Source organism: Corapipo altera, unplaced genomic scaffold (assembly GCF_003945725.1).
Source record: "Corapipo altera isolate COAL_440 unplaced genomic scaffold, ASM394572v1 44, whole genome shotgun sequence".
Taxonomy (NCBI): Eukaryota; Metazoa; Chordata; class Aves; order Passeriformes; family Pipridae; genus Corapipo; species Corapipo altera.
Window position 1 is genome coordinate 8027785 of NW_020884880.1, and position 26022 is coordinate 8053806.

The 26022-nt window shown below is 38.1% G+C and overlaps 1 protein-coding gene across 4 annotated transcripts in view; it reads right to left on the reverse strand.

The window, feature by feature from the left end:
- Positions 1–25936, reverse strand: part of ISPD (isoprenoid synthase domain containing) — a 111452-nt gene extending 85516 nt beyond the window's left edge. Inside the window, exons 1-3 of one of the 4 annotated variants that reach the window (XM_027639283.1) lie at positions 25784–25936; positions 18976–19255; positions 1988–2137 (exon numbers count right to left, since the gene is read on the reverse strand). In XM_027639283.1, coding sequence (XP_027495084.1) covers positions 1988–2137; positions 18976–19200 — 375 coding nt within the window. In that variant the 5' untranslated portion in view covers positions 19201–19255; positions 25784–25936. The other 3 variants (XM_027639281.1, XM_027639280.1, XM_027639284.1) reach the window with 3 other exon arrangements.
- Positions 25937–26022: the final 86 nt, after the last annotated feature.

A 26022-nucleotide genomic window follows, 5' to 3' on the forward strand; every position in this document is an offset into this window, starting at 1 on the left:
CATTAGTAACAAAATCATTTTCTCTTTTTTGTTGATCTGTACAATAACACTTGCCTTCACCAGGTTGTTGTGGGAATTAATTATGGATATGTTAATATTTAGGAAGCATCATAAGCTGCATCCATTCCTACAAAAATTCGTCCTACAGTAGCTTGACTGTTTTTCAGGACAACAATTATCTATCTTTTTTTATTTGTTTGTACAGTTCTCAGAACAATAGGGTCTTAATCCTTGACTTGGACAGCTAGACACCATTGAAACATAAATAATTAGAAAACAATATGAGTTGAGAGGTTTTAGTGAAGTGTTACACTTCCCAGGGCTCCAAGGCACATAGCATTTAAATGACCAGAATTTAGCCAAAGCAAAGGGAACTGGGGACAAGGAACCATAGCTTTGGTTGCTTCTCACAACTTTGGTGGCTTTTTTCTTGAAAGAGCAGGGATACAAAAAAGAAGGCTGCTGGAATGCATCTGTGAGAAAAGAACACTACTTAGAGGAGCATGGGGACTGCAAATATAGTTGTCTTTTGAGTGAGGCATTTATGGCAAGAGCTTTTTATGTATTTGCCAGCTCTACTGTATCTGAAAATTATAAACAAACACAGTAGAAAAAATGGGGGGTTGTTTAGGTGGGGTGTTTTGAGAAACAGCACATAAACACACAATTTGCCAAAAGAGATACACATCAACAAGAAAGAAAGAGCTACCAATGGTAGCTGTTTTCTCTTGAGATGCGTTCTGTGCACATCTAGGCTGCCTTTATCATGAGTATACCCACTACGTTCAAGGTAGAGTCTCCAGAAGTATTAGCTGTTGTCATGATATACACCAAGAACATCCCCCTGCTTCATATCAGAAATAAAAACGTTGGAGCCAGTCCAAGTGCACAAGTAGCTCCTAATTTGGTCCTTCATCTACAGCATCTAATAGCTTCAAGTACCAAGCATAAGGGGTATGACGTGGAGTTTGTGCCAACATTTCCAAGTAAAACAATTACTGAACAATTAAGTAACAATTTCTTCTTCATTGCCTGTCCTCACATTTGTTCTGTTGTTGGTGACTTCGAAGCTTTGTACTCTCTGAAAGTGAGTATAAGAAATCTGGACTTGTTTAGAAATGAAAGACTGATGGGAAGCATGACTGCCAGCATTAATGTGAAAAATAATTCCTTCCAAGTGACAAATGAAGAAATGCTCTGCTTCCAGTCAGGCTGGAAGATACCTAGAGGACAAGCAATTTCCACAAGGTGATGAATGAAAAGGAAGTAGAATGCTGAGACGAAAGGCTGGAGTGCTTCCAGAAAAACATGAATGTAGGGTGCGGCAAATGAAAGCAGTCTTCAGGGCAGAAAAAGGGAAAAGAGTCAGGTTTAATACACCACCTACAATTTTTATTTTCCTAATAAAGGAATTAAAGCAATTAAACCAATATATTAGGAAAAAAATGGAGAATTGCAACAGAGACTATGTAAACATCATTTTCAACCACTAATCAGACTATGTAGAATACACATGCAACAAGAAACAAATTAAACATTTACCTAGATATAGCAAATTAATATTATCCCAATATTTTAGATCAGCCTGTATCCCATTAAATTATTATATAATGTCATTAGTACATTGTGCATCCAAAACTCTTTGATACTCTCAGTCAACAATACATACTTAATATATACGTAATTTTAAACACATTAACCCACTCCTTTAAGTAATCTACTTAATGCACAATAAAAATTATGGCAAATACGTCTTTCCAACTGTTTAGATCCATCAACCCCTCTTGTATTTGGCAGTTTGATATGAAAAAAACTTCAACAGATTAGAATGATAAGGCTTTTTCAAAAGACTGAGAAGTAATATGCATAGTTTGATGTGATCTGAAATAGATGCTGAATCTCTGTTTTTGAAAAAAGAGAAATAAAGTTATCTTTCTTTTTAACTGAATTAAATTGAAAAAAGTCTTAGAAAGTCCTAATATCTTACCTGTTGATATGCTTCATAGATTACATCAAACAAGAAAGCTTGAGGCATTTCACTCGCTCTGTACCTGGCACGTTCCAATGAGTGGTCTAAACAGCCATCTGCAGCAGAGGCAACAACAGTAGAAACTAGAGGACGAATTGCTCCTGCTGCCTGTGGAACAAAACACAAAGAGAAACCTAAATGTTATTAATATTAATGTATATGAGTTAGCTGTAGTCAAAAAAAGCTTTAAAATACACTTTTTCCCTTCTTTATCTTTCTACATCTCATAATGCATGTCATACTACCCAGTCTGTATGACACTTTCAACACTAACGTAGCAATGGAAGACTGTATAAGTACACATGGAGGGACAATTTACAAAAAAAAATCTTAAGTCCTTCATATCTACTGCAAATACCCATACAGATCTGAAATGTTCATTTTTCAGACTTTCTTCTGCATACATAGTAGGTGGTTTCTGTGAGGACAGTTCTAGGCCTATTCAGATATCAAACAGCAGCACACATATCTGAGAGGTCTTGACAATCTACAACACCTATTGCTTTCACAGACTTCAATTTCACTAAACTGCTCAAAAACAATATACAAGAAAACTTTCAGATAATTGAGCTTGTTCCTCTGTTTGAATTCACTCTGTGAAATACTGAGCAACCACACTTACCAGTGAAATCACAGGGAACGCAGCATTTACATCTGAAAGTATTCAATATCAAGCAGCACTATGCTCTAGAACACATACTTAAATGCTTATATTTCAGTTTCAGTTTTGCTTAGGTTTGAAACCAATTAGACATATATCTTTGATCTTTTCATCAACATACAGCATTAAAGATCTATGGCATCTCTGAAGCAGAACTCTCCTAGCTGTCTTTAGGCACTCTGATACAACCACTCTGCATCAGTCACTTATCAAATGTTCACATGAACTTTAGGTGAAACTTAAAAGAACTTGGACAAGAGTTGTCCATACAATAATGAAGAAAAAGTGCAGTGGCAGAACACTGCTTATCAAGTCACAGAGCAAACAGCATGCTCCCCAATGATGCTAACCATTGAGAACAGCATGTTCACACTATACTGCTTATTAATAATTTTTAAGAATAATAAAAAAGAATAATTGATGCTGTTTCAAAACATTTGGAACTATACAACATCTTAAATCAAGATACCTAGAAAATCATCCCAATGCCTAATTCTGCCACTTTTCACAGCAGTGTCGGAAGATTTTCTGAGGCTTCATGAATTTTGACACAGAAAAAGAATAGGTTCCTTATCACGTAACAGTACTGCTATTAGTGATTTTATTTATCTCTGTTGGCAAATCCTGCCCTCATACATGAGTCCTGTCCATTCTTAGAAGATTTCTGACCTCAAATAAGCATACAGTGGTAGAACAAGACAAAAAAGTGAGTCCAAAATTTTTGTACTCTCAGAAGAAAAGAACTAGTTGTCTTCCCTCCCCCTTTCACACTACTTAACAATAAAACAAAGGGAAATGCAATCAGAGTGTTGAGCCCTTTATGAGCTCTAAATTACAGCTCCTTAGTTCATTCTTTTACAGAATAAGAACAGACATATGAACCAACTTCTCACGCCCAAAGAGTTCTGATATGCATGAGCTACCAGGGAAGGGTGAAGGGAGAGAAAAGATTCAAAAGATTCGTGTGACAGGAGAAATATCTGAACTACTTTCTCAGAATCTGAAAAGCACTTTTACTTTCTAATACATGGAAAGAGATATCTATATAAAACACCACACAGAGCAAAACACTATCATCCAATGGCAAAATGTGGTACAGAAAGATCAGTAAAACTGTGAAATCACAGAACTGTCTGTCTCTTAAGAGGTAATCTAAATCTTCTTTCTGACCCAGACAGGATCAATTTTACTTCTGTAACAGAAAAGACAAACTGAGAAAACTAAACACCACTGTAATTTTAGTAATACATCAATGTATTAAATGAGGTGTAAATTTAACAGATGTACTTAGAGCAAAAGCTGTGCATAGCAGAAGTAGAGTGACTAAATTATCTGCAATTTGTCCCCTATTTCCTATGATTCAAGGACATGGATTATTACATCTATATCCCAGCTGCTGGGCATTTGGACTATGTTATTTTGCTCTGCCGTCATATTTTAATTGGTCAGACACACACACAAAAATTGTAAAATTAGAAGGTCATGGGAAAAGAGAGAGAGCAGCATGCTAGCCACAGCTTTTCTGTAATTAGCTGTATATTTGATTTTTTTTTTTCTGGAACAGTTACCATTCCAGAAAACCAGTTAGCAAAAGAGAATTCCTTAGGCTGTTCCAATATTTTATTACAGTTTTTAACAATCATGTCATGTTACATTTTAAGCATAAAACAGACTGCAAGAATACAATGTGACTTGCGTAACCAAATCTCACAAGTGAAACATCCACTCTGAGGAACAAAAAGCCAAACTGCAATTCTGAATAAAATTGAATACTCAAAATTGTATTCTTAAAAGAACTCTGAAACACATTGTTTTCTTGCCATCTGGTTTATTGCACAATAAAAATTTATGAATATCTATATCGGTATCTTTGTGTCAATACTGAACCACAACTCCTGCTCTGCTGAGGCCTAGCTCTTCCAAAGATTCAGAACACTAAATCCAAATGCAACATTTTTTTAAACCCTCCAATTAACTTCTCAAGTAATCGAAAGCTTCACAGCATGTAAAATTTAAAAAATGCATTTTTCAAACAGCTATAGTTTGGCTTCACATTACACCAGAACTGAGTCCAGTGTGACAGGCTCAGTTTCTCACCTGTCTTCCTGCCATTTCAATAAGAAATCACAAGTTGGGTACAATAAGATTTCTTCTGCAGCAGGTCCACCCAAACTATACCTGACGCTGACTGAAAACATGAAATTAAGTACAAAGAATAAGATTCATGTCTGACTTCTGATCATGCACGGGACAGAAATTCTATGTATGCAATAACAGGATAATTAGCAGTCATTTGATTTTAAAAAAAATAAACAGGTTTTATTCCAAAAAAAGACAATTCAGTCCATGACTGAAAGCAGAATGGAGACCTCTAGTGCTTAGCAAAGCCAAGAAGTTTCTAATGATGATACCAGCTGCTCTTCATATGATGAGCAGCTGGTATCCAAAAGCCTACAATCCATAAGCTAGAGCACACCTGCTAAGGTGCAGCACTGAGTCAAAACCTTAAAACCCTGAGGCAAGATACAGAAATTGGTTGTTTTGCTCAGTACTGGCTCACGTTTCTGGAGGACCTTTCTCTGTCTCAGCGCACACCTATATGGGCTCCCTCAACCAGACGATGTGACCCAACACAAGGCTGTGTCTACCACCTACCTCAGTGACACGTGAAATACATTAGTTCCTAAGGCCACTTTCAGACTGGGTGAAACTGGGATCAAGCAAGGGAAAATACTGGCCTGTGTATGCCCTGCACTATTTTCATATGGCACAAGAGAGCTGAGTCTCTAACACAGGAAACCTTGCATCTGCAGTACTGCTGGTATATGCCAACGCAGCTGCCAAACCCACACTGGCTTACACAGACCTCACCACACGTGCTTCTGCTTCTGAAACTGGCTCATGGGTATCTTCATTCATGGTGTAAACATAATATTTGGCATGTAAAAACAGAAGAATTGAGTTTTGTGAGTTTTGTTCTTGTATAAAGGCCAAAGAGGGGCACAGTTTAACATGTATGGCTCGTTCTGCGGTATTTCCTTCTGGTTAGTGCAAGCCTCCTCCCCACTCTTGAGAAGCACCAAGCCTTTTCTGAATTTCACTCCCAGCAGCCTTGCAATGAACTAAACAGGGAATTTTTTTTAGGAGCTTAAATTTTTTTTTTTTTTAGGAGACAAATTTTTTTAGTTCAGAAACTTAAACATTAGGGTACAGTAGGGACAATAATACACTACGGCATTACTGGGTCTTACACTGACATTTCCCTACTCAGAAGTCTCCTCTTCCAATTTCTAATCATTATGACCCAGATCTCAAGCAGGTTTGCTTTCAAAATCATATACAAAATGCATCATACACCCTTCCTGAATGTGAAGTGGATAGTTATTCTGAATTTCTTTAAATGTCCACTTTACAGCCTTCAAGCCACTCCACTCCAAAGACAGTTAAGCATTAGTTTTGGTGAACTCAGCATGTCCAGGAAATGCATACACTTCTTTCCCCCAGTTTCACATATTTTGGGAAATAAATCAGTTAAAGTATCAAAATATTCCTTCATAGTACAGCAAACATTGAAGAGAATACTGCTAACCAGTTAGTTTTCCTTTGTAAACAAAATACTGTAAGAAAAAACATCCTTTTAATCTATCACTTCCTTAAAACAATCCTAAAATGTTGTAAGAACACAGAATCCCATCAACTTCAGGGGAAGGGACAGACTCATATCACTCAGAAGCAAGCTCACCCATCCATCTGCTGAAACTGAACCCACCTCTAGATGCTTTCAGAAACAGTAAGTGCTTTTATGACCCATTTTTAAACACCACAAATCAAAAACATTTACAAACAAATTCTCAGGTTTGTATTCAGTGCTTTTTACTGAGACCACAGTATGCATTAAAGATTCAATGGTGACTGGAAAAAGGTAGAGGATGAAGTGCATCATGCACTTCAGTATAATAGGATATCACAAATATTTTCAAGAGATCCAAGGCGTACTGACTCATCTTTTCACTAAACAGTAACATTGTATTGTTCTCAGTTTATCATACTTCTACTCTGACAAGAAACTCTTTAGATGTGTGTATTCAGTGAATCCATAACCAGGGTGTGCTTTAAGATCAGATAACACAGTCAGTTCAAGGAAAGTTAAATCCAATATTAATGACACCTTTTATTACAAAATGAAGTATGAATGTTTAGACCACAGAAGCGTACACACAACACAGCAACTTGGCTAACACAACACAGTATAGCTTAATTTTATTGAAAAATCATAAAAAATAAAAATCCTAATTTTGTTTAAAATAAGGTAATATAAGGTAATAAAACAAAGAACCCAAACAGAACCAATTAAAATTTCCATAAGTATTACAGGGCGGGGCCGGGAGGGGGAGATGGAGTTTATCTCACAAGCAAAAAATCATCCAGCTTACTACAACACAGTGCAATATTCATCCGAGACCAATACTCCCCACCTACAACAAAATACAACAAGAATAAGTTATCAAAGACCCAGAAGCTCCAAAAAAGAGCCACATGGCTGATCTGGTCATTTTGGGTAGCCAGAGTTGAAACAGAACAATGCTAAACAGCTGTAAAGCTCAACAAGTTGAATGATACAGACTAGGAAGAAAAAAAATTGCAGTGGCCCAAAATCCTTACCAAAAAATACCACAACTACAATTCCTTTTGTTTTAGAACAGTGTGGTAACAAGCTCAGACAACCACAGATCCTGCAAGTTGGCACACTAAAAAAAAAGCATGCTATGTCTTTGGCACACCCTTGTCCCCCGTAGGCCCCAAGTACTAATGCAGACCCACAAAGTCTTACATGGCCAATCTGCAACCCTGAACTTCAAGTGAGTTGGAATCATAGCCTAAAACTTTACAGAATGCTGTCATAAATGGGCAAAGTTTTCCACTCCTCTAATATGATTCCCTTCTACTTTTTAATTACACCAATAATACTCTTCTTTTTCATTCATAGCCTCTATCACCCCTGAAATTCATTTTCCCTATGCTTTCTATCTTCTCAGCTGTCTGGTAGCATTAAGTGTACATTTTATGTATTATTTATTTTATATTTTAATTATCCTAACTAATAATTCAATGTTTTAAAATTACTTAGGAATAGGCCTGATATCAAACGCAAAAAAGCAAGCCTGTGAGTACTAACTTAAAAAGAATGTTCCTATTCCTAATGCTTTTACATGTTTTCTCAATATTCATATTTATAAATTTTAATTCTTTCATCAGAGTTGTTTTCAATCCGACAAGCAAAATAGCACTGAAGCTAGACTCACAAATAATTTAGCCACTCTGCCTTAGAAAAAATAAACTTGCATTGCATATATTCACTGAAAATAGAAGCACATTAGAAATACATTTTCATAATTTCAAAGCAGCTGACTTCTTTGAAACTGTATGCTGAAGATTGTGGGGCTTGTCACACTTCATAGGACAACTATATTCATCTTGAAATTCCATTAAAGTCAGTTTTATAAAGGTAAATTTGATAAACACACAAAAAATTTTATCCTGCTTTTCCATTAAGACAAGGATTGCATTAGGACAGTGTTGAACTACATAACAATAACAATCAATGTTAACTTAGACAAGCTAGGTATCTAACAGTTTACAAATATGTCCTGGAATGTTTTTTATTGGGTGAAAGATTATTTATATGTTTCCAAACACAACCATCTCGTAAGGATTTCGGTCTAAATTAGGTCTGGCTAGGAACTAGCAAAAGAAGTTCAGCATAACTATGATTAATTTCTTCTCATTTTATTCCATCAAACTGTTTCCACATGTTACTACACAGAAAGCATTCTTTCACACAGATCAAACTACTTTCCAGGAAGGGTATTCACAGCCACCTACAGTATGAAAAAAATACAGAAATAAACATTGTATTTGTGATGCATGAAACAGGTAGAAACTTGCATTTCTATTCAGACATCTGCACTCAAACTAATTGTATCTATAGTAATCAACATACTTCAGCCACATTCAGTAATTACCATTTAAGTTAGAAGAATGATTTCTTATTTCTATTTATCAAACAGAATCTTGAAAGCAAAATTCGGAAACTTAATTATAAGATTAAAATGTTTCACATATTTAAGAGGATGTTCTTTTCAAATTTCTTCTACTGTAAATCTGAAGGGGAGAATATCTATTAAAACAAAGACATATAACTATTGTCATAAAATAAAGCAATTAGAGAATTACTTCTAATGCACATTCAAGGTATAGCACTAAAATATCATCTTATTTTCTTATGTTTCTTTTTTCTTTTCCTTTTCTGCATTTTGTATCCAGCTCTTGTCTAGGGCTATGGGTTTTTTCTCTATAACCAAAAGCTTTAGTCTGTGAGAAGTTTTATGATTCCACTGCAGAGACGGAAGATGTAGAGAAATCCTAGCAAAACAATTCTATTTCAATGGAAAAGCTGGGGGCACAAACAAAATAATGAGACAAACTATAAGCCACCATCTGATACAGAAGTGCAGTTGATAACAATTCGACCATATGAGCAACTTAGGTGTGAACACTCGTTCAAGCCCAAACTAGGCAAACTTCCAAACTGAACTGCTAAAAGCTTGCACATAGTCCACAAAGTTCATAACTCATTCTGTACCCAGAACCCACCTGCTTTCTGTTTAGCAAGGCAAGGCAGTGGTCTGGCTGCATGGGTTCAACTCAAACCTGTCACCGTCTGCCCCATAAGTCCTTCTGTTAATGTCATGTCCAAAAGAGCCCCCCAAACCAGTACCTCAGTTGCACACATCTCTTGAAGGAACATACGGAGCATGCAATCAGTCAGGACTATAGGACAACCAAGATGACTCAGTACAGAACAGCAAACCACAATAAAGGTAGAGGTACTCTCATTATCACGCAGAAACATTAGTTTGAGTCTGAGGCATAACATACTTTCACCCACATTCACACCCAAACTCTACCTTGTAGCACAGACAATTTGTGTGACTATGCTGTGGTGGGGTCAGGATTCCTTCGACCTATTCATTCTGCCAACAAACAAGTACAATCTGCAACCTGGACAATGTCTAATGTATCCATCAGAAATTAAGGCTGAAGAAATAAAGGCTACCTTCTTTTCGTCAGGTATCTTCTGCCTATATATTCTGTAAGAAAAAGAATAGTTCTTGCATACCTTATTTTTAATTTTGTTGGGGAAAAAAAAACAACAACAAAACTCGCAGTCCTTATGGGCACAGCATGTTTGATTCTCATTACTGAGCACTAAAATTCTCTTATGTAGGCACTATCACCAGCCAGCCCAATTCCAGCTGTCTTGACACATTTGCTCTGGCAGCTTTTAATTGCCCAAGGACAGAACTGGTTGAAATGTTAAACAAGCCTGGTCTAACACAGATATTAAACCTAATCATCAGCCAGACAAAAAGAAGGTTAATTAGAACACATGTAAGGAGTTTTGAATACCATGTAAAAAGGCTTATATGCTAAACTTCACCTAATTTCCTTAAAGTCTGTTTACCCAGCTGGCTAGAAGCAACAGTCAAACTCACTAAAATTGGGCACATGTTAATCTTAAACCAACACGAGGAAGGAAGAAGTTATAATTGTGTTTATTCCTAGCTGCAAAAGAGGGGATGTTTAATCAGAAATTTAATATACACTTTGATCCAATGTTAATGAGCTGACACAATGTTGTACATTGAACTGACTTCAAAGATATGGGATGCCTTAAACAAATGTAATGTATATTTATGACACTGTTTAAGAAAAAGAAAACATTTCTTCTAATGAGGTCACCTTTATCAGAACATACTATCTGAGTAACTGGGGATAGTACACGTACATCAAGACATGTCAGAGCCCCAATTAGCTATGGCAAACTAGAGAAGATAACAGAAACTGTTGCTCAAAAATTAAGAGCACACATGTTCTTTACAAAATTTCTGTTCTTTTGTATTTAAAGCATTTACCTCTAAGCATCGGTAAATATTGTTTTGCTCTAATTAATCACATGCTAAATTCTAAATGTTATTCTGGGGAAAAAATAAGATTTCACCGAGAAAATAAAAAAGATTTCCTTCAAAAAGACAAAATAATAGCAATATGCAACTGAAAACATATATGTATATGTATATAAAGTAGAGGAAAGCAAAACTAGGCATATCACAGGCTGCAATTTTTCAACACACAGCACTGAAAACAAGGTCAAAAACATATCGTAAGTGGAAAAGAAGCAAAATCAAGAACATACATATGCACTAAGGAAAAACGAAGGGCAGTACTGCAAACAACGATACAACAATTATGTGAAGTTTTGATTTCACATTAAAATCAGATTTTTTTTAAAAAGTAGACTGAAAATAAATTCTAAGAATGTAATTTATGTTGCTTGAGTATCGTGAATTACCGCCACAAATTTTTGATACAATAAAGCATAAAATTACAAAAGTTAGTAGGATTAAACCAATACAGACATTTTTAATGTGCCATACAAATTATACAGCATTTCTTCTAGTGCATTCCTTGTGAGAAATTCAAGAATGGTTAAGGAAGTTAGTGTTTTTCATAGATACAATAGTACTGTACATTCCATAAAATATATTTTGTCATATTATTAGCCAAAAAAGGTCTTATTACCTTAGTCAACATATTTAGCTATTTTTTCATCATGATGCAATAACTGATAATGTTTAACAACACAGTCTTATTAATTAAGGTTTTGTTTTCTTCTTCATAGATTTTTTTAAAGTATTTTAAAGTTTGTATAAAGTCTGTATAATGCTACCAAAGATCCATACTAACTATATGACCCAGATCGCACATAGCATCCCCCACCTAAAGAGCAGCACATGCTGGTATAGAGCTTCAGGGCTTTCTTACAGTATATTTATTCTTTTCAGTTGTCAGCAATAGTTGTACATTATACACAATTACGATGGATTCTCTAAGATGCATAATTCAGCCTAAGCAATTCAAACATTTCAAAGCAAATCACATGGCCCGTATGCTACCATCAGTTTTCACTATATTTAGAGCTATTTTAAAGCATACTTAGAGCTTTACATTTGGCATTCATTCAACATAACTGACAACAACATGAGCTACCAGCACTTTCTTGTTCTAACCTGTGCTGTATTGTAAATCTAGGTGGCAAAAATTAAACAGAACATTTGCTATAAAAGTTAATGAACTATGAAAACAATAAATTTTGCCTCTAAAATTAATAAGACTGTTTATTTTACTTTGGCAGCATAATATTACTTTGCATTAACAACTAATGAAACGCAATTTACAGTCAGCAAGCCATCTTTCATATCCCAAATACTGATTTACATGGCAAAAAGTTATCAGTGAGCATGCACTGCGCCACAAAGGATTTTGCACATTAGAGTAAATCAATATAAAGATGAGTTAACATTTGTATTCAGCGGAATTGAAATCTTGACACTACTGCTACAGGTCTTACAATTGAGTTTAAGAACTTCTTTAAGAAGAATATTTTACCTCCAGACAGTGTATGCCATTACAAAATCAACAATATCATGATGTGAATGCTACTGATCCACTGCTTATCATTAAACACATGATTTGCATCATATTATGAAGAAAGAAGAAAAAAATCTTGAGGTGTTGTAGGAGGACTCTTGCACAATTTAATCGACCAAATGCCGTCTTTAATTAATAACTTTCCCACACACAGAGTACTGAGCAATCAAACCCACAGCACTATAGACTGTGGTCATGCAGTGCTCTAAAGCAACCCTGCACTTGCTTATCAAAAGTCTTTGCTTTCCGAACTCGCTCAGCTGCTTCCCTTGGAACTGCTTGTGCCCTCTCCTCGCAGGAAACCTTGCACCTGAGCTTCTTTCTCGTACATCTCTTTATACAAGCTTCATCCAACACCTCCTCTGTTATCAAGGGCCTTGTAAAACAGATCATCACACCTTATGATGTCACTTTGGCTCCGATAGTGACATTAATACACATACGTGTGAATTTGATGCCTCATGAATTCTCTCCTACATGCTCCAAGGCTCCTCAAGGCTGTATTACAGCCCACTTACTTCTTGAAAACAGAAGGGTAAGCACAGAACCAGTCCAGCAGACTATTACAGCATATGAAACAGGCCAAGTTGGCCTTCAGAAGCTTCACCTAACCTGCAGGGCTGGTAGTGTTCCTGCCACAACCACTGAGATCACAAACTCTGCCAAAATGCAGCTGGTGACATTTCTGGATGAAAACTCAGATAATCCTTCTTTTCAGTTCCCTTTTTTTTTTTCACTTTTCACCTTTTGGTGAAAAAGGGAAAAATTTACATGCCTAATCCTTAGCCAGAGAGATATGGCTAAGAATCTCTTCCAGATCTCACCATGTAGGAGTTTCTAGAATGATCCAGTTTCTCCCACATGCTGGATAAGATAAGATTTCCCTTATTTTAAGGAACTATTCTTTAATCCTTTTATCTGCTGCAGGAAGGAGAAACCTGAGTGACTAAATAGACATATCTTCACTAAAAGCTGCTTCGTTTCCCAAAAGCCATATTGTTTTCTCAGATGAAGCATATAGATTTTAACTAGCCTCAAATCAACAGCAGTATCGTACACATAGCTTCTCTAAATTTAAAGAGGATACATTTTATAGACACTACCTAAGAACGACCTCAGCAACCACTTAAGTACAGGAAACTGTGCTCAAAATTTATTTTCAGGATAAAATAACCCTCCCTAAAAAAAAAGTAAGGTAAAAATTACTCTGTGTGTAGACTTCCAGAAGCTAAGAAACGGTGGATCAAGTCACCTTTTAAAAAGGTGACTAGTTTTGTTAGGCACAGCTGGGTCTGTTAGTACAACACAGAAATGCTGCAAAGAAGATTACAATTTAAGTTTCTGTCTATAATAAATTTATTTCCGTTGGTTGAGTTGCATCCTTCCTAATAAATGCAATGAATACTCTAAATCACTTAAATTGAGACTGGTAAACGACAGACCTGTTTCTCCCCTTACCAGTGTATTCCAACTATCAAACATTACATCTTGTTAGGACTAAGACTTCAAGTATTTAATAACAATACATTCGTTTTCCATTCAACACAGAAGACAACAACTTGACTGAGAAGGTTATAACTTTCTATGGGACCAACAATGCCATAAGCTATGGAAACATCAGTATGCTTTCAATAGTTATCCATTAAAAAGGAACAATGCATTGTATAACTATTTTCTGTACAACAGCAAAACTACGTTTCTTCACACATTCAGAAAAATTTTAGGGCTACTGAAGAGCTTCTGATCTTCACAATAATGTAGAATCATAGAATAGTTTGGGTTGGAAGGGACCTTTAAAGGTCAGGTAGTCCAATCCCATTGCAATGAGCAGGGACATCTTCAACAACATCAGGTTGCTCAGAGCACTGTCGAACCTGACCTTGAATGTTTCTAGCGATGGGGCATTTCCCATCTCTTTGGGAAACCTGTTCCATTGTTTCACCATTGCCATTGTAAAAAATTTCTATATCTAGTCTGAATCTACCCTTTTTTAGTTTAAAATCATTACTACTTCTCCTATTTCAATAGACCCCATTTAAAAGTTTGTCACCATCTTGTAAATGAGCCCCCTGTAGGTACCAAAAGGCCACAATAAGGTCTCCCCAGAGCTTTCTCTTGTCCAGGCTAAATGACTCCAGCTCTCTCAGCCTTTCTTCATATGAGAGGTGTTCATCTGATCATTTTTGTGGCCCTCTACTGGACCCACTTCAACAAGTCCATGTCTTGTGCTGAGGGCCCCAGTGCTGGAAGCAGTACTCCAGGTGGGGTCTCATGAGAGTGAAGTAGAGGGGCACAATCACCTCCCTCGACCTGTTGGCCACACCTCTCCCGGCTCCAAGTGCATACTGTCAGCTCAGGGCCAGCTGACAACACCCACAAGTACACCCAAGTCCTTTTCCAAAGGGTTCTCTCAATCCCTTTTTCCCAGAGCCTGTATTGATACCGGGGACTGTCACAGTTGAGGTGCAGGACCTTGCACTTGGCCATGTTGAACATCAGAGTTCACAAAGGCCCACTTCTCGAACTTGTCCAGGTCCCTCTGCGTGGCATCCCACCCCTCAGGCATGTCAACTGCACCACTCACCTTGCTGTCATCTATAAATTTGCTGAGAGTGCACTTGCTCTCACTGTCTGTGAAGGTATTAAAGAATATTGGTCCCAATACAGACCCCTGAGGGATACCACTTGTCACCACTCTCCACCTGGATGTTGAGCTGTTAACCACAACCCTCTGGATGCAACCAACCAAGCAATTCCTCATCCACTGAGCAGTCCATCCATCAAATCCTTCTCTCTCCAATTTAGAGAGAAGGATAGTGTGGAGGAGTGCCTCAAAGGCCTTAGAGAAGTCCAGACAGGCAACATCCATAGCTCTTCTCTCATCCACTGATATAGTCACTCCACCATAGAAGGCCCCTAGGTTGGTCAGGCAGGACCTGCCCCTGGTGAAGCCATGACAGCTTTCTCAAATCACCTGCCTGTCCTACATGAGCTTTACCATAGCTAAGAGCATGTAGGTCTTAAAATGTTTTATTCTAAAATTGCTTCATAATCCCTACTATTCACTAGTAAGTATTTTTACATTGACATCAGTCAGTCTCCTAAACTACAGAACTCATTCCATCAGTGAAATAAAAATCATGTCAAGATGGTAATTGTAACATCTTCAGTTCTTGATTCTGTTTTTGCATATGGGTCTGAGCCTCCCAAAGCACCAAGCATACAATGGAAGTATAACTTCTGAGAACACAGGTAGTGGATGACTTCAGATGACCCAGGGTATAAATATGATACAGTCTTTGCAGCTGAATAAAATCAGTTTTTGAGTATAACAAATAAAGAAAACAATGTTTAAAATATTCTATATGTGACAAAACCAGAGGAAATAAGGAAACATAAAAAGACAATCACTTTCAACAGAAAAAGTACAAAGAAAGGTCAAAACGGTCAGAACTGCTCCAGCATTCCATCCCCATTCAAGTGCACCAACCAGATCATCTTATTTATCCATCCAAGTCCTCCTTCAACTTCAGTGGAGAAAAACAGGTGTTTTTCAGTTTGCCACCCACCGAGTTTTGCTATTGTAACTCAACAATCATAGACAGCAAAATAAAATGTCTTCTGTAACTGGCTGAAAAGAACAGCATCCACAGGAGTGTGTGTTTCCTGCTCCAGCCTCCTGCTGCAGTGAGACTGATAACGGCAGCACTGACAGGAACAGACTGAGCATAATGCAGTGTTTTCTGTCTGGGGGTATTATTTTGACTGACTGCCTATGTGAGAGTCCATGAGACTGAGTACCACTGTACAGCTGTACTGGCATGTAAGCTTTGTTCATACCCTTGCTAAAGCTTAGAATAAAGTAATGATGTTAGACAGTTTCCAGAAAGCAGCTTTTAAGAGTGCCATTTTGACTTAGTCCTTTTGAAATAATAAACTATACTTTCAAATCTAGTTTATGTTAACTAGAGAAAGAAAGTCTTTGACTGTGTGTGCCTTTTTTTTTTAAATTCTCCAAAGCAGAACTGACAAGTTCCCCCCCCGCCTTCCTGATTTTTTTCTTGTAAGCATTTTTCTTTTTAGTTGTGTTGTTTAAAATGCAATGTTGGCAATGAGATATTGCTAGAGGCTTTGGACTCATGCCTTCTGAAGCTTCCACTTTTCCCAACTTTTACTAGCAATAAAGAATTTGTGTCTAGAAACATGTAATTTTAATTGCAAAATTACCCCAAAAACATAAATGGAACTTAATTGGTTACAAAATAATATTTTCACAAAATCAAGGAATTGTTTGAGGTATTTAAGGCATAATTTATTAGTTCTTGTTAAGGTGCACATTTTGATTCCTACAGGCAAATAACAAACAGATTAGTAAGTGTAATTAAGCAGTTTATTTGCCTGATAATTGGCAGCTAGCAGTGCAATAACTTACTTGATCAACTGCCATTTTAAAGAACATTAAAGCTTCTCATAATTATGCTATCTATATGGTATGCAGATGAATAACAATACAGCATTACCCTTAACACAAGTGATTTAATATCATGTTTCTGCCAGGTTTTCTACCTTTCTATATCATGCAAAAGGAAGTAATTACTTTTTGTACTGAAAGATTGAAGAACTGACTCCCCTTTAGATATACAAAGAATCTGACCATAGGAAGAACTACAGATGATAGCTTCTCTCAATCCATTTTTTTCTGATACTCAAAGCCATGCATATTAGTTTTGAGAAAGAGTCACAGCTTTCCATTTAGCTCTTCAGAATTCTGCAGCTGTCAAGTGAAGACAGCCACCTGTCTCTGGGAGAAAGTTTTTCCAATCCATTACATAAAATAAAGTTCTTCTTATGTTCCTTAACTCAAATACTTTGTCAGGTAACATCAACAGTGCACAGCTCTCAGAGTCCATTTCTGTAAATAAATACCATACACATTTCAGACAGACATTACACCACAAAAAAATACAATGGCACATGTACAAGACCACCTTTTCAAGACCAAATGATACTTCAGTGATCCAGGTGAGGAAATATTTACCAGTAAATATTTACCAGTCAGAAGCTCAGATAAACTACAGTACACTGACTTGAGAAGGTCAATGGAGATTGCTTTGGTTCCCTACTGTTTTACTGAAAATGCCTTGCATCCAATTAAAAAGAAAACCAGAAGAAAATACTACACTGAAATCACAAAAGTTTCAAGAAAAAAGTGAACAAGCTAAAAAACTTAAACATAAATTCAAATGAGATATGATATACCTTAACATGCAAAGACACCTAAACACAAACACAATCAGGAAAGTTATTGTCATTTCAACTCAACATTAGTACAATTAACTCCATTCTTCTATCACTCTCAAAAAATCACATTTAAAACTGATTTACAAAGAGGATTGATTTTAAAGTCTCTAGCAAAGAATCAATTCCGGAATGTTATTTTGTGCTACATGAGAAAGGTCAAAAACCTTGTTAAAATTCTAACAGAATTTAAGTTTTAATGACTGGAAACTTATGTTCTGGATCACTGACAATTAGAGAGCAGTTTCTATTTTATTACCAATTCTTAATAAGCCTATCTACAAAAGTACAGGCCTACTTGTAAGAGACTGAATATATTAAGATTTCTAACAATGTTCAGAGAGACCTTACATAATTTGATTTTCATAATAAATATTTTAACAAGCCATACATTCCCCTTCCACACTAGGAGGTTTCAAAAAAATGTGTAGGATCACTAAGGAAATACTACAGTTCATTCTTTGGACTCATTATTCAAATGTCAAAGCTGTGAATCACCTGTCAATTAGCTTATCTTCTACCACATTTTCTGGAAAAGATAAGCAGTGGTACATTTTCCTAGATTTCTAGTACCCAAACAATCTGCTGTCACTAATGGCTTCTACTTCAAACCATCTCCTTGAAGCAGGGAAGCATTATGCTATCTTATTAATGGAGAATTCAAGGACAAAGTGAGGATAACAAATCATACAAACAAGTCTGTGGCTAAGTCATGATTTCTCACATCTCCGACTTTGCCAGTTTATCCAACAGTTCTTGCTGCTAGTAAATGCCTTTCCCACCCTTCTACTTGCATAATACAACTTCTACCAACTCTTCCCCTTCACATATCACTTACTTTCTCAGAAATCCTCCTGGTTCCTGTGAATAATCCCAGTCCCCAGATGTAGTGATGAACAGGAGAATATCAAACCTATGGCTGGAGACTTCCCACTTCTCCTGTTTACCAGCAGTTTGTAATATTTACAAGTTCTAGAACAGTTCAGCATTACTACAGAGATAGCTCTCTTGCTGCTTATTCAGGGTTTGCATAAGTTTGAGATGAAAACACAAAGTTTGAGAGTCAACCAATGCAGCACATACACTCACTAACAGAACTGCATCAGGTGATAATTCTGTATGGAAAAAAAAAGTAAACTATCATTATGCAATCTACCTTTCAACTAACAAATTGCTGATTAATTCAATCTCTTACTGACAGTCTCTATGGCAATAATTATTCCCTGTAGCAAATAACGCCTGCAGCATTTAAAAATGTCAACCTCCTCCACCTGACCTCTCTGCTTAATAGGGATTCTGGATCTGTTCTCCTTAAAAAAACAACATCATACATTAATACAATTGCTAGAAAATTCCTCATTTATCAGTCATGATTTTACACTGTTTTTACATGTAAAAAGCACATGGCAGAGTTGCATTGCTGTATAGTACATACCCCGTGTTCTTTAGCAGCCATAACCACTTTTGAAAGAATATCTTCTTCTAAAAATGGCCTCACAGCATCATGGATAATCACTACTTCTGGTTTCTGGAGCAGATGGCTGGAAAATTCCTTCTCTGCAAATACTTTCAGTCCATTGAAAATTGACCGGTGACGAGTTATTCCACCTTCTACTACTGTAACTCTTTTGTGGCCATACTTTTCAATGATAGTCTTCATTGTTTCAATATTTTCAGGAGAGACCACCACAATAATGTCAGATATCCAACTTATCCTAGAAAAAATAGTACAAAACCACAGAAAGTAGATATAAATGACTAAATAAAAGTAGAGAAATGTGAAACAAAGAAACTCATAAAAAAAAACTCAAGATGGCTAAATAAAGCATCTCTCAGCATACTCAAGTCCATGTTTTCATAATCGAGTCCTAAAGGGAAAGATATTACAGAGGATTTCTACCAATACATGGATACCAACCAACAAAATTGGAGTTCTGGGAATGGACTTGCTTCCAACAGCCACTTTGCAGAGGGGTACCTTCTGATAACCCTTCCAAAAGCCTTCAAACCATTTCTTACTCCAGCCTCATTCCTAGCTTCAAACGGAATTTCTAAATCAATCAGTTACAGTTTATTAATCAGTTTCCAACAAATTGGTAAATCCTGGGACCTGGAATACTCCATGTTCCAAAGAAATACACTGTGTACAAAAAAAATAAGAGGATCAAGAAAAATTCTGAAACTAAGTTCACTATAAAGACAATCATGAAGAGTAATTGACAGATTCCTAATGAATTTATGATACTGTAACACTTGAATATTGACAGGAAATATTATACTGGTAGTTTGAAAAAAAAAAAATATACACACAAATGTTTCTGCTCTAGTACTCTAGGAAGTCAGAAAAATGTAAAACCATAGCTGTGCTAGGTAAGATTACAGTAACATCAAAAGCATATTTTTAGAGAACTTCAAGCTGTTACTATTGCTATCTGCCTAAGCCTACAATAGACGGGGTGTCGGGGAAGAGGGGGACAATGACCCACAAACCACAAGACAAAAAACCAGTCATAAGTGAAGCAAGGCTAAAGTCATACTTGTGTCAAAGGACACAGGAATACAAATTCAAGTCGCACATGCATACTGTTCTTCAAAAAAAAATGGAAACACCAGAATTCAAATCCATTTTAGTGTCCTATTTTCTAAATGTTATGTAGAGAGCATTAAAAAAAAAGTGTCTCCACGGATGGCAGAAGAGTTTCTTAGCATGTCAGACAAGAAACTCATCAGATGAGCAACAATTAAAAAAAAAACTTACTATGGTAAAATTACCTACATATCCAACTAAGGAGAGAGACAAGTATTATATGCTCTCTCAAGTAAAACTAGTAAAGCTATTGAAGCTAATTCTGTAGACAAAACAAGAATAAAGGTACTAAATATTTCCAGTTAGAAAAATAAGTGTAAGAAATTTACAGTTCAGAACTACACAGGCTGAAGATACTGGTTTCTACAATAACACATGAGAAAGCATTGCCTAGAAACTACCCTTACTCCAAAAGAAAAGTCATCTGTGATACAAACAAGTCCCCCAGAGCTATGAGAAACAACAGAACATCTTCCACCTTACATATGGGTTGGGTTCTTTTTTTTTTTGCAATTGATAAAACTCCATGGAAAACCATTTCAATTAATTTTAAAATAACTGTTAAAAAATAAAATAAATGGAAGTGCTGTTAACATTCTTCAAAAGAAAAATATTTGTCCTTGTGTTTATTTTGTTATTAACAAAGGCAGAAAATACAGCCAAACTAACTATTCTCAGCACTTTTAAAGTATTAAGTTGTTCAAATGTAAAATCTTAAACACATGGTTTCAAGTTTCATTTCAACTTGTCACTCACCACAGGTTCATCAAAAGGTTTTAAAAACCTCTGAAATTAGTTCTGGCATAATCTTACATTTAGGCACAAAACTTAGCATCTCTGCATGACTTAAACTTAGAACTAGGGCAAAGTAACTGGATTCATCTCAGTTCTTTTGAATATCGAGAGTCAATAATTTAAATAAAGCAAAATTCAAGAAGAGCTTTTTCACACTGAATGAAAACAAGAGCTCTGCACTTCTATTTGCAGAACAACTATAGCCTTACACAGTACCCAGAAACAGTGGACATTCTGCACATTCACTAGCTCTGCATAAGAAAAGCACTGACATTTCCCTTTCTGCAGTAAAATGAAACAGATTATGAGGCAACTGGGTAGCACACAGCATCTTCCGAAAAGATGGGAAGAGAGCACAAGTACTGGCCAGCCTATGATAAATCTCTGCACAGGGTGGGTGGAATGGCTCAAGGTCTCCAGTGGGGTACAATATACCAAAAAGTGACAGGATGCGGTCACAGCTCCACCCTGTGTCTGCATAAACACATTTGTAAACTTGAGTATGTCCTCCCTAAATTCATTCCAGACTCATATTCTACAGTTAGAGTTGGGATTTAGGGATGTAACCTATTCATATGAGAGTATAAAGTCATCCACTGGACTGATTATGTACCAGAACAGCTTGGGTTTTGTCCCACCAAAACTCATGGAAAGCACTAATCCAGTAAAGTATGCTACAAATTTTAATGAATAAGAACAGTGCATCACACGGGTGCTTGCTCCTTTAAAGATCTGCTTATGGAAATGTTGCAAATGTTTTAACAAAATAGAAAGTTATCAGTATACACTCAATCTGTCAGTAAATGAATCCTTTTTTCCTCCCTCAATTTGTCACATCATCTTCTTCAGAAAGATTTCACACTAAAATAATAAGCAGCTCAGGACCTGCTCAAATTCAATTTAAAAACACCATTTCAATTTTATAACTGTAATATTAGATCAAGATAACACAAGTTTCAGCAAGAATCAGCACAATGTATGAAAAAGATCATAATACTGTACCCCAATCTGTTTAAACAATACAGAACTCCAGTGCTTCCATACAACATAGGCTGTAGTTCTAAGTGGAAAATCAGGTCTGACCAGATGAAACACAACAACTCCAGTTATAATCACTTTAAAACTGCCTTAGGAAGACCTAAATACTAGCAGAAGGAAAACAATGAAGCAGAAAAGTACTATATGTTTGTTTTCTGCAACTATACTTCTCGTCATCACCTACAAACAGACTTACTGCCTGCTGGAAAATAGTATTATTTCATTAAGTTTCAAAAAAAAGTACAAACATTTATATTAGTCCACCTAGAACTCAAAGTAAAGGAGTTCATTAACTCAGCAGCAGATAAAGTTATTACATGACTTCTCAACACAAGCTGCAGAAATTAAATAAAACCACTTTGAAACTGTATCACCTAAATGGCATGCTGAGGTATCAATGTGACTATTTAGCCCTCAGTCAGTTCACTCACATCCAATCAGTACTGAGCCTGAAATCTGACATGAGGCTTAAATGCTCACACTCAATCTCTTGCAACTCTCATTCTGCCAGTAACAAACTATTCAATACAATATACCAAAATCAGCAAAACAAGGCCAGAACCAGGCAGTCACTGCTGAGACAGCTTTAGCAGTGTTGTACAGGATCTTTCACTGCCACAGAAACTCTTCAGAGGTGTAAGATAAATCATCATATCACTTTTGCTGGTCTTATTATTCAAACACCAAATTAGAAGAAGAACTATCAAGAACAACATGCATTTGCAGAATGCAAGCATAACTTCCTTTTGCTCCATAGCAGCTCTGTTATGACTTTATTGGTATATGAAAAACTGTATCCTTTACAGTACAAAAACGGAAGCAGGAAGCTTTTAAGTCTGGTATATTAAGGAAGTTTTGAGGATCTTATGTACAGAAGCCATTCATTTTTTCCAGAAATAAAATGCTCCTTATGAGTCAAACAAAGATACGTTCATAAAGTTTGCTACCATTATTTTTAGCTCATAAGCTATTTCAAGAATAAGCTAATGATAATCAGACAAAAAGAACTAGTTTTGCTCACCTCCTCTCCTAAGGGCATCATCTATGATTACTATTGGCAGGCCAGTGTTCTACATGCTATCATTCTACACAACAGGATGCACTGCTTATTCATTCATGTCTGCTCTTGCCTCATCTGCCCATTTTTCCACATCGATATTTAAGATTCTCACCGCTTTCAGCTGAACAGCATAAAGATCTTTTTCTACCAACCTTTAAAAAGCACATGCAAAGCAGCTGCACATCCTTGAACTGCTCACGTATTTGTCTATATATTACTACCTTTATTCCAGATTTAAAAAAAGCTTAAAAATAGCCGCATTAGCTGAGGTAATCAGTTCAACAGAACTTATTACAGGCTAATGGGTCAATGATTCATTTAATTACATCAGGTCAACAACAAACATCAGAAGACAGTATCAAGCTCTACACAGAAAACCTGCCACTTCTGGGTGACGGATTATGAGACAAACTGCAGTTCCTCAGTATCACATTTTTGCTCTTACAGTCTCACAAAGTAAGAACAAGGTACCTCCTTTGGAGTTTCAAAGCCGGAAGTGAAAGCGTTGAGATGAAAGTGAAAGCCATTCCAAGCTTTGGAGTACATGGGTTCCCAGCTCCTCATACACATCTATACCAGTCAACAGCCTACTGAACGCTCCAGCTCACTAGAGATGGCAGGAAGCTCTGCCTGTCAGAGCCCTGGCAGTGGTTATTCCACTACTAAGCAAAAGCACCAAGTTGTTACTCTCACAATCAGCTTGGCTGGACCGTACAGTTAGAATTCAACCTTCTAATTTTTTGCAGCTTTAGGACATAAATATAATTCTGTTGCTCGAAGTGCAGCTATTTTATCAGAGCCTACTGGTAGTAAATATAAAGGGGTTTTTTAGATGAATACTACTTATTTTTCCATGAATATCATTTCCTTCCCAAACCTCACTCTGTTCTCACTTCCAGGTTTCCAATACAGTGAGGGAGGATATTATTCTTCTCTGCAGATTCTCATGACATTTTGGCAGAAATTACAGCTGTGGCAAGTTTTGGATCGGACGTTTTGCTTACTGATGAGCTTACCTTTGTGACTGGCTGCTGTTGAAAATTACATAAACAAGAAATATTTCTTTCATAAAGTAACAAGTGACCTGAGGGAAGCCTCTCTGGGTGGGAATGGAAAAAGAGTCACAATTTTGATGTTCTACAAGTTTCCATGAGTTAAGAACTTTGAGAGATGCTAGCAATTTCATTTCTTGCACCAATCTCCACTCCTCCCCATTTATCCTCTCTAAAAACCTAAAGGTTTGTTTTCCTAAAGTTACTGCAACACATCCAGAATCCACTCCTACCTACTGTGTTTCACGTGACACTACATAAAAGACTTACATTATATTAACATTTGACAGTGATATATTAACTGTCAGTCACATGCCTAGAACTCAACAGCCTTATGAAAAGGAAAAAACCCTGGCTGCTAATAGATCCCATTACTTGAATCCTTTGCTCCAACACAGAATCACATAATGTTAAGGATTGGATGGAACCTTAAAGATCGTTTAGTCCCAACTACCCTGCCATGGCAAGGGACACCTCCCACTAGACTAGGTGGCTCAAGGCCATATCCAAGCTGGCCTTAAGCACTGCCAGGGCTGGAGCATCCGCAACCTCCCTGGGCAACCTGCTTACCACCTTAAGAATGACAAATTTATTCCTAATATCTAATGTAAAATTCCCCTTTCAGTTTGTACGTTTTATTTCTCATCCTAGCACTACAACATAGCCATAGAAAAGTTACATGTGCGGCTTCATGCTACATATGCTTCCAGTCCAGCAACTATGACTTAAAGAAACCTTTCTGCTTTAAGCCTCCTGCTGATGCAAGGTGTTTTACCATGGCCAGTGGTGAAGCACAATGCAGTGCTATCTATACACCACTGAGTACACTTGCCTCACCATGAGGAGTGGATCTTTTTTAGAGGCCTCTGGACACTACTATAAGGACCATCTCCAACGGCTGTGGCAGCACAGATCTTTTCTCAAGGCTGATGAGTAGCATTATGACTGTCTCCAGCAACTGCAGTCGGCTCGCAGTTCACCAAACCAGCCACTGCAGCTACAGCAACCCTCGAGCTTCGAGGCTGAAGGGGCCTCGAACCCATGATCTCCGGCATCCATGGAATGTACCACAGCTTCGAGGCACGGGCAGGGCTGTGGGGGGAGAACAGAGCCGCCCGGGATGGCGGTTCGGGGGCCAGGCTGGGCTGGGGGAAGCGCCCAGGTCCCGCCTGGTACCTGTGCCCAGATGAGCGGGCCAGTCGTTCCCTGCCCCGGTGTTGCTCCCTGCACGGTCTAACCGGGCGGGGAAGGACGGGGAGACACCGCAGCGCAAACCAGACCCGCCCAGGGCCTGCGGCGAGGGCAGCGCGACTGCCGGCGGCTCTCCAGGGACCGGGGCAGGGCGAGGGCCGGCCGGGGCCGGCGGGGCGCGGTCGGGGAGCCGGGCGGCGCCGCCTCGTTACCTCTCCATGGCCCGCACCGCGTAGCTGACGAGCGGCCTCCCCTGCACGGCGCAAAACTGCTTGGGAGTGGCGCCTCCCAGGCGCTCTCCGCTCCCGCCCGCCGGCAGCACGGCAGACACCGACACACCGCCGGGCTCCATCTGCGCGGGGTCCCGCGGCGCCTCTGCTCTGCGCCCCCCGCGGCAGGAACGGCGCAACCAACCAACCGCCCGCCTGTTTTATTCGCCCGCGACGTCCGCGACCCAAAGAATCCAGCGCCCTCCCGTTCGCCTGCCCCCAGCGCACACCGGGCCCTACTCCTCGCCCACACTGCGCTACGCGAGGCCCCACAGCGGCTCCGCCGGGTGCGGGCAGTCCTGCGGGATGAGCCTGGGCCGCGGCAGGGGAGCGCTCGGAGCACCGTGGGAGAATGACAGCGGGCACACAGCGGGACAACCGGGGGACAGTGCCTATGGCCCCTTTAAATGGCCGGCGTGTGGGTGACTCCGGGTGGGAGGGGCCGGCGCGCGGGGCGAGGCCGCGCTGAGGGGCGGGGCGAGCCGGGGAT